General features: G+C 46.9%; 1 protein-coding gene across 1 annotated transcript in view; it reads right to left on the minus strand.

Moving 5' to 3' along the window:
* The window catches only part of Dtn (transmembrane protein 132C dtn), a 58,928-nt gene that overhangs the window by 24,866 nt on the left and 22,010 nt on the right, over positions 1 to 12,052 (minus strand). The window contains exons 5-7 of the mRNA XM_077679496.1: positions 9,654 to 9,800; positions 3,564 to 3,834; positions 2,129 to 2,272 (exon numbers count right to left, since the gene is read on the minus strand). Coding sequence (XP_077535622.1) covers positions 2,129 to 2,272; positions 3,564 to 3,834; positions 9,654 to 9,800 — 562 coding nt within the window. The remainder of the gene's footprint in view (positions 1 to 2,128; positions 2,273 to 3,563; positions 3,835 to 9,653; positions 9,801 to 12,052) is intronic.

A 12,052-nucleotide genomic window follows, 5' to 3' on the forward strand; every position in this document is an offset into this window, starting at 1 on the left:
ATGTAGGGAGTAATGGGTCAGAAGCATTGCCCATCTATATCAGCGCACTGAGCATCAATTTTCCATTGTTCCCCACCTCATCCTAAGCCCTGTTTCTTCCAAAGTGACCCACGCAACCACGGACATGTGTGGGACGTCCAAAATACAGTCGAACATCCAATGCCCAGTTTGGACGGCCACTGTGTGTCCATGTTTGGATGTTCATTTTTGAAGGTACAGTGAACATCCAGAAACGGATGTACAAGTTCGAATGAGATCCTCAAGCAGACGTGCAAAGTTATTACGAAGCATCAAATAATGGCTGAAATTGAATATAAAAATAAAAAAGAAATAGATGCTTTGCTTTCCAATTAAAAAGATTTTGTACATCAAAACCCTGACTTCTATAGTGCAAGTTTCAGCTGCATATTTCTACAGTTAAGCCTAATTTTTTTACTTTTTTGAAGCACCTCACCAACTCCAACGATGAAGAATCGAGAACTGCTAACGAAACATGTGAGGCAAGTTCACTGTGTTCATGACTGCCTGTCTGCCAGGTAGTGCATTGGTCTTGTGCAGTGTAGTATTTGTTGTAGGAACATAAGCTTCTCGTTATGTGATTCTGGAAATTTTTACTGTACATCCAAAATACATCCCATTTCGGACGTCCGGTACAAAATACACCTAATTTCGGACAGAAGTGTTAAATTCGGACGTCCCACGAGTGTACATGGTACGTCCATCGGCCCTGAAACGGACATCGCTAGAATCAGAATGGACATACGGTGGACGACCGACGGACATCTGGTGGTTGCGGAGGCCCAATTTGTGGCGCAGTGAGGTCGCTTCTGCACTGGCAAGGTATTATGAAGTCATCACCCATTTAATTAACAATGACCCTTACTCAACAAGTAGAAAGCAGGCTGTCTGAGTAGAAATGGCATATGTGACGTTCATGCTAGGAATTCATGGTCGGGGATCTGTTTGCTTCCACATTTATGCTTGGGAAGAATATTCACCTCGTGAGCTGGCAATAAAGTAAAGCTCTCTCTTGCGTTTGGTACAAGCATTAAATGCCGGTGTGGTCATTATCTGAAAGATTTTTAAGACTGCAGATTTGTTGTTAACAACATACAGACTGATCCCAAATCTGGGTCACACACTAGCGGCTAGACATAACTTATGAGACTGACTGTTTCAGGTAGCTCATTATCTAATGGTCTGTACAGGCACAGTGCCTTATTGCTGATGCTTTCTCACTTTATTTAGTTGAAACAAAAATTGAAACTCTCATAACAAAAGAATAGCATTTGTAGTTTTTTTGTTCCTGATTACCATAGCGCAGCCAGAAAAAACTGCCACATCAAATGCCCTCTTGTCAACGAGCATGGCCTGATTTCCTTAGCCAAGATAGATATCCTTGGTCAATGCTTTCACTCTATCCCTGGGCAACCAAAAGGGGAAAGGGAGAAAAAAAATTAAAGCCATTCCACTCAGCGCGAAAGCTGTCGGAAGTGCAGAGCAGTGATCCACCATAATGGGCTGTAGCACCGTTATCCGCTGACTGATACCACCCATCACACTCTTCGCCGCCCAGTCTCACTACTCTCTTGATGAATGGAACGGACGTTTCTACAATGGAATTCAAATTTCCCACCTTCGCAGTGCTCGCGTGCCCCCTGCCTGAAACGGCGCCAGCGGGAGTTATGTTATTTTTGTGCTTGCTCTTCATTCCGCACGTGCCGGAGCCTTACTGCGCAGTTTGGAACGCGCCATTTTTTTCTTGCACTGCCACTTTTTTTCACTTACTGTCGTAAAAACGAACCCAACGAGCATTCCAAACTAAATGAATGCGGGCGCTGCCAGTTAGCTACGTATATCTTGCCTCAAATGTACCTGCAGTTTTGTTTGCGCTAAGCAACGGGGAGATGTATGACAAGCGCCAGCGGTTCACGAGTTTCGAACGGTTATGACTATATATAACGGCTTGGTTTTCAAAGCCTCTGTGGGACGCCACTACGACGGGACTCCGCTACGACGGTACGCCATGGGGCTCTACTTGGGTCCAGCGAGTGACCTACGAGGACAAGGTGAGCGCCTAAAGTGCTCTGCACTTAACAGGCAGAGGTGAGAGCAATACCGCACCCACCTTGAGGATGGACTCATCGGCCGCGTGGCAGGAGGACTGCAGGGTGACGTCGCCCAGCAGTCCTGACTGGCTGACCACAAACACCTTGAGGGGCTGCGACACCTGCTTGCCCGTCAGCACCGCTGTGTTCAGCAGCTGGCTCGACTGGAACAGCATGGGAGTAGAGGGCAACACAATGTAACCATTATCTTGTCAGATGCGAAAAAGATAACAGGGCAGGGGCATTTGACAGGTTTGCGACACTTTTCTCTGCTAGATACATAGAAAAGAAATTTTACTCTTGCTCTTTTCCTTCGGCATTCGGAGAGTTCAGTTGGGGAGCCAGAATGGCGAAATCTGTTGAAAATAAAATTAACTTAACATGTTGTGTTAATTTTTTTCATTATGGGACATAAGATGTTTTTTTTCTATGAGAGGCCAAAGTAAACATTGATTTCTCCTCCTCAATGAGACAAACACAAGGGCGGAGTTGGCCCAATACCAAGGAGATAAGAGGCCCTCACCGTAAACGCTTTCTTTTCACTGTTTGGCTGCACGTCACCGGAGCAATGCAAGAAAGCCTATTGCCGCGAGTGGCGAATGCTTGTGCGTGTTTACGAACTTCGAAATACCTCGAAAAATTTATTTGAAGTTTTTTAACGGCGCTACCTGGTTCGAAGCCAGATCAAATTTGGATCTGTTTGCTTCGATAGTTGAAAGTTTCCAATATTCGCACACCTGACGAATGGGTGCTAGCAGTTGAACAGAAGCAGCACTTCTAGATATATGTTATCAACTTTTACTATTACAATCACAAAAAGTAATAAAAGCTGCAGCCTTCTAAAAATAACTGCCTGCAATAAAATCACAGCGGACCCTCGATTTACATAAAACGAAGTGATAAAACTGAACAAATAAAAGTTGAATTAGTGGTAGTTGGCTGTTTACGGACACAGAAAGAATCTCTTTTTTGAGAAGAACTTCTTGCTTGGCTTGTTGGTGAAAAATTTCTTTTTGTTTGGCTGTTTCTATACCTTCAGGAATGTTGTTCAGGTTTGTTTTTAGAACACTGAACAATTTAGGCATATAAGATGGGTTTGTGCACAGACGTCACAGGCTTGTCATGGTCATGCCCAGACGAATGACTGATGTAGGTCTACAAAATGTGCCCTGGCATCCTGTTTCTGAATAGTGCAGCTCAACTGACTGCAACCACTGGAACCATTAACCCACCCTCTCACAGATGATGATGATGATGATAATAATAAGCCTTATTTCATGAAAAGGAATGCCTATTACCAAACCCAGTCAACCCAAGCCATGAAGGCTTGTCGGGCTGTACCCGGCAGTCAGCGACAAGTAATCAAGGTAAAAAATATGGTTGGCAAGTTTTGCGTAAACAAGCTACAAAACAAGGCCTCGATCCTTGGGGATGGCCCTTTGACCTGGCACCCACCTTGGCGACCAGGAGCACGGCCTGGACATCGTCCTTCTGAATGTCCAGCCGGGAGGTGAGCCGGATGCTGTCCTCGCCCCCTTCGGCCGCTCCCCCACTGCCCCCACCACCGTTGGGTGGAGGGCTGCTGCTGCTGCTGCTGCTGCCCACGGTGGCCGTGTCGGGGACACCCAGGGCGTCCAGGTAGCGAAGGTGAAAGGTCATCTGGCCTCCGTCCTCGTGGCTCACACCTTCCTCCACCTCAAACAGCCAGTTGAGCACCTCCTCACCACTGCGGAGACAGGAAAGGTGGAAGGCTGTGAGCAGAAGCTAAAAAAGAAGGCACCCTCGCAAGTCTGTAGTGTTCTAATGCCTCAATACAAGCCACAAAAATATGCGAAGCAGTGGTCACTCATCTCCAATACATGCCGTGATGCCAGGATTACCAGGGGACTCGCTGGCCTGAAAACTGCTACAGTAATAAAAAATTTGGCATCATGCCAAAAATTCGCAAGCCGAACACGAGGTTGTTGGTATTTAAGTTTGCGTCAGTTCTAATGAAAATTTCAGTTGCGGGTCAGTGCTGTGGCCTCTCAACTTGCTTCTTCTTGTGTTCATGTCGAGTTGGCGCTACTTATGTTCTTCTGAGGGTAGCTAAATTCTTGTACTTGTTCTAGCATTTCGTTACATTTGCTTTTGGCATGCTTGTTCCTCATTACTTTAGATTTATTCATATTTATTTTTAGCCCCACGGCCGTCCTTTCTGATTGTAGTTCCTGAAGCATTTTTTTGCAGGTTTTGGCTAGCTGCAGTCTCGTTTAGAAGACACTGTCATCTGCAAACCTCAGATGGCTCAAGTATTCCCCGTTTATCCTTAAATCTGTTTTCCCAGTCAAGCTTCTTGAACACCCCCTCCAGAGACACTCTGTACAGTTTAGGCAAGATGATATCTCCCTGTCTTACTCCCGTTCGGGTCAGGAATTTATTGCTTTTCTTGTGAAGGATTATCCAACCCGTACATCCCTTATACAGTCTACGCTCGTTACAGCGGATCCGGCAACAACAGACTTTCGGTTACAACAGACCATTTCTGTTGGTTTGTCTGGTCCCCTTGCATTTTAGATGGAGTCCACTCCGCTCATAACGGACCTTGCTATAGCAGACTGTCGGCTACAACAGACTGAATTTTAGGCGAAAATTGTTTCGACTGAATGTTTAGAGCGGACTTCCGCGGGGCCGGCACCCGATGTGATTTTTGTTTGTTTATTTTTGCAAGAAAACTGTTATGTCTGGCAACATTGCTTGCAGCCGGATCGTTGGCGCAGCCAACCCAAGCCAGTGCCAGTGGCTTTTTTTTTTGTGTGCAACCAGCGGCATGAGCGGCAGGGTAGCTGATTTCACTGTCGGATAAATTAAGGGGAGACGTTGGTCTTGAAATGAACTTATTTATTAATTGGTCTGTGATAATGAAAATCACTGTGCATATGTGTTTTGTCTTCCTCATTTCAAATATGTAATTAGTTTTCAAGTGATATACAATCGAATCCCGCTACAACGAAATTGACGGGACGCGCGAAAAATTTCGTTGAAGCGAAAATTCGTTGAGGCGAAATCTGCCCCAACACAGCACGGAAAGGCCAGAAAAATAGCCCCGTACGTTTCCGCAACATTGGCAGCATAATACAATGTTTAGAAAAAGGAGTGACGCGCCATAACTCGTGTTTATTCGGATAACAAACATACCAATGGTTATCTGTTTTTTCACTGCACCCAAAGAACGCGTTACGGAGGGGGGTGAAGATATGCAGGCGCAAAACGTATCGCTGTACAACAAGGCGTGTCCACCGAGCTGATTACTTGCAGATAGCTGCTAGGCCGTCGGAAGCCCCCCTCTCGCTTGTGGCAGGAGCAGTGCCGTTATCTTATCCTCCGACAGGGCACGGCAGCTACTGACCTTGCAGGCAAGACGCGCGCGCTTGCATTTAACATGACCGCGCGCTCGCGACTAAGATAGGATGACTAGGCTTCAAGACCAAACACGCAAACATGACTTTTGCTCTTGGCTATGAAGAATGGTTGAAGGAAAACGGCAAGGACAGCTGCTCACAACGCATACATGACGGCACCGCGCCAGCAGCGGAGCACATTCATGCAATTTCAACTGGATACGGATTGGCTGTAGCTCTGGGGCTCCGCCTTGGCGAAGCGGGCCTGCGCCTCGTGTAAAGACGGCCAGCCACATCGTTATCACCATCAAGCAATGGCGTGCGCCTGAGTTATTTTTTGTTTTGTTTTGCCTGCGCCTCGTGTAAAGACGGCCAGCCACATCGTTATCACCATCAAGCAATGGCGTGCGCCTGAGTTATTTTTTGTTTTGTTTTGGGTGGCGGTGTGGTCGCAACGCCCATGTTTTCGGTGAAACTAAGCGTCCTGAATGTATAAAAAGTTACAGATAGCTGGCGCCATGCTTATTTTATTGTAACATAATTGTTCAAGCCCAGCCCAAATCATCGAAAATTTCGTTGAAGCGAAAGCAAACCTGACAAATGGTTCGTTGTGGCGAGGACTTTGTTGCATTGACTTCTATGGCTAGCTGACGGGGAATTGGAAATATTTCGTTGAAGCGGAAATTTCGTTGAAGCGGCGTTCGTTGTAGCGGGGTTCGACTGTAATTATTTTTTGAGTTATAAAGAAAACACTGGAGCCTAATTAAGTAATTTCTTGCGGGCTTTTAAGGAACTTTTTATTCCATTTTTTTTTAAATAAATGGTATGGATGTGTAGCTTAAGACCTGCCATGCATGCTGAAGCTATTTATATTCCTGTAAACTTAGTTGATTGGATAGAATTAATCTAATTATGCCAAGTACAGTTTTCTGAAAACTTAATGACCTCTAATTATTACTCATAACAATTATTTGAGGCAAAATGAGCCAATTAAAATAGCATCAGCATGCAGTTCATTTGATCCCGAATTCAACGGTATAACACTTGTAAAAATCCTTCGAAAAAAACTACCTCAAAACCCCTGTAAGGCTAGGCACATATGCAAAAAAAGGGAAGCTGAGAAAATCGCAGTTGAAGTTTTACTACAAGTGACAGTTTTATCTATTGAGCATATTAAAAAAAGAAAGGTACTAGAATGTAGCTCACGTTTCGCTCAACATGAGCATACCAAGTTTGCTGAAATCAGTTGGTGGGAAAATTATGAAATCCTCTGTCTACAGATGGCACCTGGCAGAAAAACTGAACAAAAGCAAAGCCAGAACGTTGCTTCAATTTTTATGCTGTTGGCATCGCGCCGTCTCTCTTTGGCGACTAGGGCTGGGCTGCCGAGCGTGCACCACAGTTGTAAACGTTTATTTTGTTATGTTACTGCTTAATTTGTAGCAATCAAATCGGATTTGCATCGCGTGAAGCGAGTTGCAGCGAAGGGGCTGGTAACAGAATGCCCGCCACTGTTCTGTAACGTGCATGCGCTTGGCTAGGTGGGATAACCACGTTTTCGGTTTAATCTACTCGTATATCACGTCACCAACGCACATTGTGCACAGTGCGAACATTTATAATTCTCAAATCGCTCATCTATATGGTAACCTGCCGACGAGGAAGCGCGCGCCGGAGTGCGGGCCGAACCGCCGCAGCATCGTTGATAACAGAATGAACACACTTCCCTTGCGACGTCGGCATGCGGCATCCTCCACTTTATCATTTCTTTTCTTTCTATTTGCTGCTGATCGAAAGATAGACGCACCCTAGTGCCCCCGCAAGCGTAATCATATCGCTACGCTATCGTCTCGGCAGCCCGCGCGGGCGCTAAGCCTACCTCCGTCTCGGCACCGTTCTCGCGATAAGTCGTCGTCACAGGAGCAGAAAATCGTATTTCAGGCGCTTTTAATAATGCCTGTTCTTCCTTTCGGTTATCGATAGACATCTTTAACTTTATTTTTACGCCATGCGGGGCTTTTGCCGGTCCTCGCATAGACGAATACATGAGCCGTTGCCCTGTGATGAGAGTGCCGAGCAGACGACCCACGGCGCCCAGCCAATGAGGTTGCACCCTACGGTCACGTGCAGTCAGTAACCAATTCAGCGGCGCGATCCGTCTCTTTTCTACCCCGGTTTTACTCGCAACCAACGGACGAAACGGAGTGGTTCTGGCGAGGAATTGGAAACGAAAAGACGCGCTTTCGAATGAGACCAAAATGGACGCCGTGGCGCATGTAGAACCTGTGGGGCGAGCCGTCGAAAAAATGCTATTTTCGCGTCGAATCTTGGCCGATTTTAGCGGGCGTCGGTGCTATAAATTGATACTATGGCTCAAATACGTACTCCTGCGTCTGGATATTTTGCTAACCGGTAGAAAAATAGCTCTACTTTCCGAAAATGGCGATTTCTAAAAATCGATTTTTTTGGCCAAATTTCGGGATTCCAAGACCCGCGTCTCCCCTTAAGTGTAATTAACGCTGTTAAACATGGGGGAAAACAGGCCGACATCGCCAGAAGTACAGGCCTGTTTAAGCAGACGGTCCACTCTACCGTCAAGAACAAGGCCACTGCCGATAAACGCGACTCTAATGAGATTGAAAACAGGGCTATCAAATACTCGAAGTGGTGCACTCGGGGGCGAGCCTGCCCTCATCAGTTTTTTTTATGTAATTAAAAAAAGTCGGGTTCAGTGAAGTTCGGCTTTTATTATTCCCACGCATGCATCGTTCCCGTTCCGTTCTGTGAAAAAGGTAAGAAATGCCTCAAGCAGGGGGGTTGTTCCCCATCCATTGTGTGCAATCTTCCGGTAACTGTGCGCAGTCCAACTGGTCTAACTTTCGATTTCACAGCTGTCCATTATCAGATTATTTCATTACAGCGGTTTCAATGACCAGACTAAAATCGCTAAAAATGTGGAAGCTGCCTTGAGGGAACGTCAGGCAGTGATCCAATTTGTTTGACGAACCGTTTCGGGAAAACCTGCCTCGTCGTGAGGGGATTTAAGAGCCTAGCTAATGGTGATGGCCACGACTGATGTTTTATAGCTGGTTAATAAATTGCACCTAGTTATATTCTTGCTTTATTTGCTCAGCTTATGCAGCGTCTTTACACGCTTGACCGCATGCGCTAGGCCTTTTCCAAGTGCCGGTGCTAGGCTTTGGGAGCGGTGTTTACGCAATTCTTTGCCCTTGCGCGAACACTGTGCAGAGGTACTGCAGGCGTGCAGAAAGAACAAAGTGTATGTACTATGCATGCAATATCGGTCAAAGTACCCACTTTAGGGCTCGTATTCCTCCCGCTTCCCCCCGTTGGATACTGCATACTTCGGCTACAGCGGACGTTTTTTCCCGGATTCAGAGGGTCCGTTATAACGGGCGTAGACTGTATATGTCGTCTAGGAGTCTTATGTAGGTCTGTTCTGTTCAGTGGTCTTTTAGTGCTTCCAGCACTGCTGTTGTGTGTTGTGAATCAAACCCTTTTTCACAGCTCGATGGAGGGATGACACAAGGAAAGTCGGGGGCAAGGAACGGACTTGAGCAGTGCAGGACAGGAGCAAATGGAGGTCAGTGGGAGAGGCCCTCATCCTGCAGTGGGCTCGAGTAGGCTGTTGATGATGCATATGTTCTCACCTACGGGGCCGAAACTTGGAGGCTCACGAAAAGGGTTCAACTTACACTGAGGACGACTCAGCGAGCAATAGAACGGAAGACGATAGGTGTAACATTAAGGGACAAGAAGGGAGCGGAGTGGGTCAGGGAACAAACGCGTGATAAGGACATAGTAGTAGAAAGTAAGAAGAAGAAATGGACCTGGGCAGGGCATGTAATGCGAAGGCAAGATAACCGTTGGTCATTAAGGGCAACAGAGTGGATCCCGAGATTGGATGGGCAGATGAGATCAAGAAGTTTGTGGGGATAAACTGGTCACAGTTAGCACAGGACCGGGATAATTGGAGATCTATGGGAGAGGCCTTTGCCCTGCAGTGGGCGTAGACAGGGTGATGATGATAATGAATATGTTCACGTAACAAAATGATGCAGGTCAGTGGACATCCACATTCGTTGCCCACTGTTCACACCGAAAGAGGTTAAGGGGAAGGAAGAGCGACCAAGTGATCCCCCACCTCTCGGGCGGTGCGGTGTCCTCGTTGATGCGCGTCACCGTGACGGTGGCGGAGGTGTGCTTGGAGTTGGTGTCCACTGCCACGTTCCAGGAGTGCCGGGCCGTGGGCTGCACCTGGAGGATCCTCAGACCGGGCTTCACCTTGGCCCTGGCAGGAGCAGCAGAGGAGGAGGAGAGGAGGATTCAAAATACAAAATTCAGATCATGAGCTATCTTGCGGGATCTGAGAATAACATGTTGACTAGCTCCACAATAGCAGAGACTACGAGGCGGTATGAGCAATGAAGCGGTGTCCGAATACACACGCACGGGTTCGAGTACCATTTTTGCATGATTCTAACGTGCACCTTTTTAACACCGAAGCTGTTTAGCAAATCGTAATTTTTTGTGTCCATAGTTAAAAATACCAAAAAATTGCCAAGCGCGCGCACGTGAGTGCAGGCCTCGTGGTGACCGCCCAGCAGTTAAGAAAACAAAGAAAATGCCTAGCGCTCGTGTTTGCGTGCCTCGCGACGACCACCCAGCATCCCTGGCATACATTCGTCAAGCCAAACATACCCACTTAGGGATATTGGCCAAGATTGGCCAAAAATTGATGTGATTGTAGGGTTTAACGCACCGACGCAACGCAGGTGATGAGGCGTGCCGTAGTGGAGGGCTCCGGATTAATTTTGACCACCTGGGGATCTTTAACGTGCGCCGAAATCTCGTGCACATGGGCGTTTTTGCTTTTCGCCTCCATCAGAAAAGCGGCCGCTGCGGCCACGAATCGAACCCACGACATCATGCTAAGAAGCGCAACGCCTGAGCCACTGAGCCACCGCAGTAAGTAAGCTTGGCCAAAAAAAAAAAAACTCCAACGTTCGCCATAATCCACGGCAACACTTGCTTGGAACGAGAAAGACACGTCATAGCCATTCCAAGGTGATGTCCAGTGATTACCACTTCCAAAAAAATGACAGAAGCTCACACTTATAGCAACAATGATGGAGTAAAGGTCGTTGCGGCAAGGAAGAAGAAGAAAATCGGCTGCAATCGCGGACTTGAACCTTCGTGATAGTCGTGAAGGTTGCGTACAGCTTCACTACTTACACGTTAGAGTGAGCTTCCTTCATTTCCTCCCTAAAAGTAGCCTTCAAAGATGTGTGCACGATACAATCAGGCTCAAAGCTGAAATAGGCTTCAAACTGGCCAGCAACATTGCCAACGACACAAGTTCTCCCGAAATTCAACTTAGGGTAATACAGTTAAACCTCGATATAACGAAGTCGTACTTGGGGCCGCAAATTTCGTTAAATCGAGAATTTCGTAAAATCGAGGTTTCGATTTTACAGTTCATTTAACCAGTTATTGGGGTTTTAACACTTTGGCCCTCGCCAGGCAACAACTGCTATGTAGTTACCTCTCCAATTAAAGCGAAATTTGTACTAAAACTGGCCGCGAAAATTGTGTGAATTAAGAGTTTCAACACTTGGGCAATGGAATTCGGATAGCCGACGGTAGTTCATGTGTCATCGTAAAACCGGTGCTTTTTCCGCAACGCCTCATTAAATATGATAGCAGACTAGGTTTCCACTTTTTGTTTTTTCATTTCGGTCACTACTAAATGCCGCTGTTATAGTCAATTGAACCCGCGCCCGCGTCCATGTCCCGTGAACTTCACCCCGCCGAGGTGCTCGTTCGAAGTTACGCCTCTTTTCGTCTATTCAGTGGTAGGCTTAGGGGCCTAGGCGCGGCGGGCCAACAGCGGAAGGCTGCTATGAAACTTTCGAAAGACATTTTTCATGTACAAAGGCTCTGCAGTATAGGCGCGTGATGCAACCACAACACTCGAGATAAAGCCATGATTGCGAGTTCAGCGGAGTACACGCGGACCGCTTCACTGTGTGGAGCAGCGCTTACGTGCTCCGGAAAGCGGAACGCTTACATTAAATAAAATTCTTCCGGCCAAATTCGATTAAGCAATTACTTTTATGCCCACTGAGCCCTTACGAAACTGATTTCTCCGCACCGCAGCTGTCTAATGAACGCTGGTGAAACGAAGATGACCACGTTCAAAGAGAGCAATTTATTGCCACCAGCACTCGATGTTCAAGCCGTAGTGAAGAAGTCCGTAAGCAGTGCTTGGCGTTTCTTGACCAGGGCGGGCTTTACGTGACTGTCGTATGCTGACAGCGCTAACAAGGTCTTAACATTCGTGTGCACCTGCGTGCCTCCGCAGAACATCGATGGCATCCATCACACTTCGGTGGCTGTCAGTTTCACCGAACTTCCTCAGGCTCTTGTTCGGAACACTTTTCTTTCTCTTGGAGTGCTCATGCTGCTTACAAAACTCACCTAACGATGCACGAACAAAATATTAATTTGGTTATCAGCGAGCACAACCTAGAGCAGCAGCAC

Source organism: Haemaphysalis longicornis, unplaced genomic scaffold (genome assembly GCF_048455015.1).
Source record: "Haemaphysalis longicornis isolate Haplotype H1 unplaced genomic scaffold, Haemaphysalis longicornis Haplotype H1 scaffold_7, whole genome shotgun sequence".
Taxonomy (NCBI): domain Eukaryota; kingdom Metazoa; phylum Arthropoda; class Arachnida; order Ixodida; family Ixodidae; genus Haemaphysalis; species Haemaphysalis longicornis.